This window comes from Rhinoderma darwinii, chromosome 11 (genome assembly GCF_050947455.1).
Source record: "Rhinoderma darwinii isolate aRhiDar2 chromosome 11, aRhiDar2.hap1, whole genome shotgun sequence".
In the NCBI taxonomy this organism is placed as follows: domain Eukaryota; kingdom Metazoa; phylum Chordata; class Amphibia; order Anura; family Rhinodermatidae; genus Rhinoderma; species Rhinoderma darwinii.
The window spans coordinates 19,025,515-19,032,546 of NC_134697.1; the positions used below are offsets into that span (position 1 = coordinate 19,025,515).

General features: G+C 43.4%; 1 protein-coding gene across 1 annotated transcript; it reads right to left on the bottom strand.

Moving 5' to 3' along the window:
• Nucleotides 1–53: 53 nt before the first annotated feature.
• Nucleotides 54–5,090, bottom strand: LOC142664125 (V-type proton ATPase subunit e 2). Its single transcript, XM_075843087.1, has 4 exons — nucleotides 4,898–5,090; nucleotides 3,990–4,037; nucleotides 1,761–1,880; nucleotides 54–540 (listed from the first exon to the last, which is right to left on the bottom strand). Exons 1-3 carry the CDS (start codon nucleotides 4,999–5,001, stop codon nucleotides 1,787–1,789), a joined length of 246 nt encoding a protein of 81 aa, XP_075699202.1. The 5' UTR covers nucleotides 5,002–5,090; the 3' UTR covers nucleotides 54–540; nucleotides 1,761–1,786.
• Nucleotides 5,091–7,032: the final 1,942 nt, after the last annotated feature.

Below are 7,032 nucleotides of genomic sequence, written 5' to 3' on the forward strand. Positions count from 1 at the left end.
AACTTCTCCATGTATGCAGTACAGCAAAACACCAACTAGTAAAAACAAGAGGGTTTTTACACGAAATCTAAATTTATTACACAGTCTGGAAATACACATAATAAATAAATACACGATAGTGGAATCATTTACCGCTGGAGCCAATAGCGGCATCTACATATATCATACACAATGCTAAATCTGGTCATTGACCGTACAGACCATGGGGGAGATGAAAACTAACAAAAACTGGCATTGTTGCTCAGACCAACCAATCGGAGCTCAGCTTTTATTTCTTGAACCAATCAGGAAAATGAAAGCTGAGCTGTGATGGGCTGCAATACCAGGACTGCAGAGAATTTCATGTACCACTGATCTGTATAATAAACGTTTCATTCAGTATAATCTCATCCTCCAGTCCATTCTTATACCCGGAACCGGAGTCTACCATTTGTACCCATTGGGTTTCCATTTTGGTTTGGTCAAAGGGGTGTGAGGAATTCTCAAGTAATCCATTAAGGGGTGTAGGAGGGAGAATAGGACGACACGTTGACTGGAAACCTACAAGAAGAATTTTTTTATATTAGACACATGCTAGAAAACACTAGTCACAGGTGTGATGTTACTAGCCAAATGCATTACATTGTCACCAGCAATATAAAAGACGGTAATTGCCGATCTAAAGCTGCAGGCGTGGTAAAGTAGAATACCCCCCTTGCGGGAATTGAGGTGGTCATGACATGCATTGTGGGTAATTTTGCAGCCAGGATGAAACTTCTCAAAATGGGGCATCTTACACCTCGTGGCTAGGGCACAAATACGCCAAAAAATGCTGAATATTGTTAATAAATTTGGCTGATCTGCGGTAGATCTGAAAAGCATCTAACACACAACCGTGCTGCCGGCCATGGACTGGTTTTGGCCGCTGTTTGCAACAAAATTCTGATGCTTTTTGCTTCGTGACTTGAACCCCCACAAAAGAAAGGCCCTTACTCTTGGCTGGAAGGGTTCACCTGCTTGGAAGCATGACCCAAGGCCAAATGCACACCATGCAGATTACGTGTGGATTTGCCATGCAGATTTTCCTTTGGCAAAACCGAGGCGTAATACGGTACCAGCAAAGTGAGAATTCAAGTACACATTACAGAATTTTTTCCATCCGAAAAACGAACAGAATTTCCGCTGGGGTAAAAAAGAAAAGGTTCATACTTACCCCCCTCCCTCTTCTCTGCGCGTATTCCAGCCTCCTACAATGACATTGCAGACCATGTGACTGCAGCCTGTGGTTGGCTGCAGCAGTCACATGGGATGCAACATCCTCTCAGGAGGCCGGACTGCAGGGAGGAGGAGGGCGTTTAGGGTAAGTATGAATAAAAAAAATTTCCTGAGTTGTGGAATCGCGATTCCACAGCAAGAGTCGCAACGCATGGCTTTCTGTTGCAAACTTTGCATCCCTATTGAATTTAGAAAAGCCATGAAAACGCAGCATGAATTGACATGCTGCGGAATAAAATGACGCACCGCCGGTCAATTTATTAGTTTATTTATAAGGAACCCAACAGAAAAAGCCTCCGTATGAAACTGGAGGCACACGGAGGTCCAGTAGAGGTCCCATGCCCTCTATGGAAGCTCTACAAAACAGACGTAATATGGCCGTCTGCATGAGCCATGAAGATTTTGGGTCCAATTCAAGTTTTGGCTGAAAGAAAAACGCATAAAAAAAACGTCACTATGTAAACGAGGCCTTAGAGAAGACCGGATAATAACACCTGACACATTACCTTATAGGTCGGATGTTCCAGCTTCTTCATTCCCAGAGGAATCGCACATACCAAATTGTGTCGTTTTTCAACTGTGGTCCAAATAGTGGATTGATTTGAGATAAGATGGTCACCAGCCAACTATAGAAGAGAAAACAACATCGGGAAATCTTTGCTGCTTCCAGTATAACCACAGCTTGTGGCCAATGTTTTCCTCCTGCACAATGGTTTATTCAATGCAGAAGAAACGAACATTCCAAATAACATTCATATGACACACGTCTGCGGGGGCGGAGCATGACACCGGGATTCTTTCCATTGTGTTCTCTAAATCCTTGTGTCATGAATCGCCCCCTCAGACTGCCAGATAGTGAGCCATAATTCATCACTCCAGAGAACACGCTGCTGAAGAGTCCAGTGGTGTCGTGCTTTACACCACTCCAGGCGACACTTGGCATTGTGCATGGTGCAGGACACTTCTTGGGATGTTTTTGGAGCCGTTTTTCATTGACTCCATTGAAATACAGCTCCAATAACGTCCGTAAAATACGCCGCGAAAAACGCGAGTTGCTAGAAAAACGTCTGAAATTCAGGAGCGGTTTTCCCTTGAAAACAGCTCAGTATTTTCTGAAGTTTTTGAGTTTGCGTGTGAACATAGCCTAACTCCTATACGCTTTTCGTTCCTAATAATACGGATTTACACGAACGTGATATACGTCCGTGCAACGCGCTTGATTTTCACGAGTGTCGTACGGACCTATGCTAGTCTATGGGGCCGTGCAGACAGTCCGTGATTTTTGCGCAGCGTGAGTCCGTTGCGTAAAACTCACGACCGGTCCTATATTTCTGTGTTTTTCGCGCATCACGCACCCATTGAAGTCAATGGGTGCGTGAAAATCATGCGCACCACACGGAAGCACTTCCGTGGGACCCGCGTGATTCGCGCAACAGCTGTCAAAAGTATGTTTGCAAACAGAAAAGCACCACGTGCTTTTCTGTTTACAAACATCCAAACGGAGTGTCATAATGATGGCGGCTGCGTGAAAATAACGCAGCTGCACATCCTATGTGATGGCGCACAGGGAGCTGTTATGTGCCTTTTGCGCACGCAAAACGCCGGGTTTTTTGCGTGCGCAAAACGGACACGCTCGTGTAAATCCGCCCTTACAGGTGACTGGGGCAGATTGGGAATTTCACAAACTACTTGTGGTAAAGGTTGTGTCTTATGACAGTGCCACATTTAGGCCATGTTCACACAATGCAGATTTGATACAGATTTTGGATGCATTTTTTAAGTGAAATCCAGAATTGAATCTAATAAAGGAGACACTTTAAGGCCTTCCTTTATGTATTTCTTCTGTTTGGGTCCCGTTCCTGGTTTTGTTTTAATAAATACATGCAAAATCTGCATCAAATCTGCACTGTGTAAACAAAGTCCTTAAGTCGTAGGCTCCTCGGTAGAACCCCTAAGGCGAGTTCACATGTTGCGTAAATACTGCGGTTTTTCCACAATGTATTTTGCTGCGGGAAATTGCAGAATAATACAGTAGCAGCAGAGCAACTCATGCACACGCTGCGTAAATAATGAGCTGAAAAAAAATGCTCAGATATTGACGTACGGTGCGTTTTTTTAAATTGCAGCATGTCAATTGTATTTGCGTAATCGCTGATTTTCTGTTGCGGGTTTTCCCCATTTTTTTGCGGCAGAAAAGCTGGGATACCGCCACAAAAAACGCAACTCATGAAAAAGAAAAACAACTTAGACTTACCCAGAATCCAGTGCTTCTTCATCCAGGCCGGCCTCCTGGGATGACGTTTCATCCCTGTGATTGGCTGCAGCGGTCACATTGGATAAAATGTCATGCCAAGAGGCCGGTCTGCAGAATGTCAGAGGGCAAGTATGTATTTTTTTTTTTTTTATACGTGCAATTTTCCATAGCGGACGTTCCGGCTGAAAAATTGCACCAAATTTGTCGTGGTTTTTCGGCCGGAGTTCCCTGCGGAGCCCAGGGCGGATATGCGGTGTGCTTTTAAGCAGTGTGTCTGCCTGGTGTGAATATAACCTAAAACTGCAAAACCAGACAGCCTGAGAATAAGAATGGCGCTGCTACTGAAAAAGAAGCTGACCGTTTTACTAAGTTCATACAACATCTTTACGTTTAGTGTTTTTTTTTCCAATTTTAAATCGCTTATTAGAAGTCACATGGAAGGTAATTAAATGTCTGTCCTATAAGAAGAGCAGATACTTACAAGAGATAGCAGCACACCGCTGTAGTGACCAACATGGTGATGATAACCCTGAAAGAGGGGGGAAAAGCGGTCAGTATGGAGGCTCAAGTGATAACATCAGGCGTAATACAGCACCCAATCTATGACCCCGTACTGGACCCTGGATGGCTGAGGTTTGTTTTTTATGTGTCATGTCCATTGAATGCCGCAATATGGAGGCACAATACAGCGGCACATGGAGTGCCCATGGCTCCGTAATATAGATCAGTAGAGTGTTGCCATACACACACACTGCACAACCTCAACTACACCATCACAGTGCTCAGACGCATGAATACAACAGGGGTGTACTATGGGTACCACAATATCCTCCCTTCAAAAATATACTCTAAATGTCTGAGATAAATTGCACTGTGATCAGGGACTGATGTAATTACAATTTGTGTACAACACTATGATATATGTTAGCGCTATATAAACAGCAATAAATAAAAATCACAATAATGACATTTTTGCACTGACCCAATAGTAACATTCTCTCTTTAGATGTATAATTGAGGATCCTAGGTCATTAGAAAATAATATATGGAGACTGATGTAGTCGAGCTGAATTGGTCATTTAATACTTTCTTCTGTGCAGTGACAACTCTTAATGGGTCACTTGCAGTCTTTTGTAAACACATTGTGCTCAGCTCTGCTACATCTGTATAGTAGATTTAATTAATTGTAATCATTCAGCAGAGGAAGGTATGGAGGTCACAGAGGAGACACTGTCCTCCCATTATTCATAGATGGTCCAAATTGACCTGTGATCGGACTTGCCTATATTGTCTGTAGCTGTAGGACTACAAGTCTAAGCATGCACAGGCTGGAGAGCGATCTGTGATTACCGACCCGATCAGCAGTGATATATGGAGGACCCATCTTACCCTCTGTTAGGACCTTTCGGGACGAACCATGGGGCCGCGATGCCAATGATGCCCCAGAAGGCGGTGAAGATGATCATGGGCACGGTGAACGAGTGCGCCGTCATGTTGACCGTTCGGATACAATGTATCACGGCTTAGAACGTTGACGCTCCCTCCAGCTGTCACCTGCACTTCCGGCCGCTCTGCTCGCCTGCCATTGGCTGCCTGTCATCTATTAGACGCATCCTATTGGCTGATCATGTATCAGTCAGTATGTGCAGAGCATTTCAGTGATACAGCCAGGAGCATCATGTCCTCTATAGACCGCAGTACTGGAGCTGTGAGAATATGTACTACAACTCCCAATATGCTCTATCGTGAATCAACAACTGGAGAGTCACAGCTTGCAGACTATTCATGTCATTTTATTAGAAACGGTCCATTAGTTTCTGGTCCAGTGTTTATAAAGTAATCTGTTCTGACCACAGTCCTAATTCAGCGACAGTTCAGGAAAAGAATTCATCAGAATGGAACTTGTAGAAATCCATGCACCTGCTGCAGAAACAATCACATTCAGATGATGCAACAATATCTGCAGTGTGGGACTGCACCCGAAGGATAGGACCACACTAGGCGGATGCGCTGCGTAAAACTACACTGCGTATCCGCCCAGGTAGCCGCAGGGAATTCCACCTGAAAAACTGCACCAAATTGTGGCACGGATTTTGGTGAAGTATATCCAATGTGAAAATCCTGCAGCAATAATAAAAAAAAGTTTCAACTTTTATTAAATAAAAAAAAAACATTTTTCTCCATACCATTCTTTGCAGCGAAAGCGATTCTGTGGCAAAAGTCGCAACACATACCTCTTTGTTGCAGGTTTTACCTCCCCATTGAATGCAATGGGGAAAACCCACCACAGAAGAGCAGCGATTCCGCAGAATAAATTGACACGCTACAGCTTCAAAATGCGCACCACAGGTGATTTTATTAAAGTTTTTTTCGGCTGATATTTTCCGCTGTGTGTGGCTGGGATTTGTACAAATGTAACCCACACTGCTGCTACTGGAATTTCCGCTGCAGATTTTCCGCAATGAATTCCATTGCAGAAAATCTGCAGTGTTTCCGCCTGGTGTGCTCCTATCCTAGGGGTACAAACACACAGTGTGTTCTGGGCGGTTACGCTGCTTCAAGCTGCGCAGAGTATCCACCCTGAACACCGCAGGGAATGCCAAACCAATCGCACCACATTGTGGTGCATTTTTCCAGGGGAATTTCTGCTGCGTAAAGCAGCGCCGGAAAAATCATAAAAGCATTCATACTTCTCCCTCATCTCTGCTCGCAGTTTAGCCTCCTTGGATGACGTCACATGGGACGAAGCGTCATCCCAGGAGGCTGGACTGGAGAAAAAGCAGGGAACTCTGGGTAAGTATAGCTATTCTTTCTTACTTGCGATTTTTGCAGCAGAATCGCTGTGATTCTGTCACAACACACACCACTTTGTTGCAGGTTTAACCCCTTAATGACCAAGCGATTTTTTACATTTTCCATCGTGGGGACATATTTATTGATTAACTTTTATTAACTTTTTTGGGGGGGAGGAATAGAAAAAACCCTGAAATTTCGCCACTCTTTTTCGCGTCTTAAATCAACGCCGTTTACCGTGTGATATAAATAACACAATAACTTTATTCAGCGGGTTGTTACGATTGCAACGATACCAAATTTGTATCGTTTTTGTATGTTTTACTACTTTTACACAGTAAAAACGCTTTTTTTTCAAAATGATTTGTTTTTGTGTCTCCATATTTGAAGAGCCGTAACGTTTTTATTTTTTCGCCGATGCGGTTGTATGAGGGCTTTTTTTTTGCGGGGCGACTTGTAGTTTTTATTGGTACCATTTTGGAGTAGATGCGACTTTTTGATCACTTTTTATCACATTTTTTTTAAAGTCAGGATTCACAGAAAACAGAAATTTTTCCGTCGTTTTTTATTTAATTTTTTACGGCGTTCACCGTGCGGGTTAAATAATGTAATAGATTTATAGTCGGGGTCGTTACGGATGCGGCGATACCAAATATGTGTAACTTTTTTACTTTATTTTGGTTTTTTAATAGTAAGGGTATGTGCACACACACTAATTACGTCCGTAATTG

Bases quoted from the DNA above. Each gene is read 5' to 3' on its own strand.
- LOC142664125 (XM_075843087.1), bottom strand. From the start codon at position 5,001: ATGACGGCGCACTCGTTCACCGTGCCCATGATCATCTTCACCGCCTTC. The intron at 4,038-4,897 runs GTAAGATGGGTC...CCCCTCTTTCAG, and splicing joins CCGAAAGGTCCTAACAGAGG to GGTTATCATCACCATGTTGG. The intron at 1,881-3,989 runs GTAAGTATCTGC...TCTCTTCTATAG, and splicing joins GCGGTGTGCTGCTATCTCTT to TTGGCTGGTGACCATCTTAT.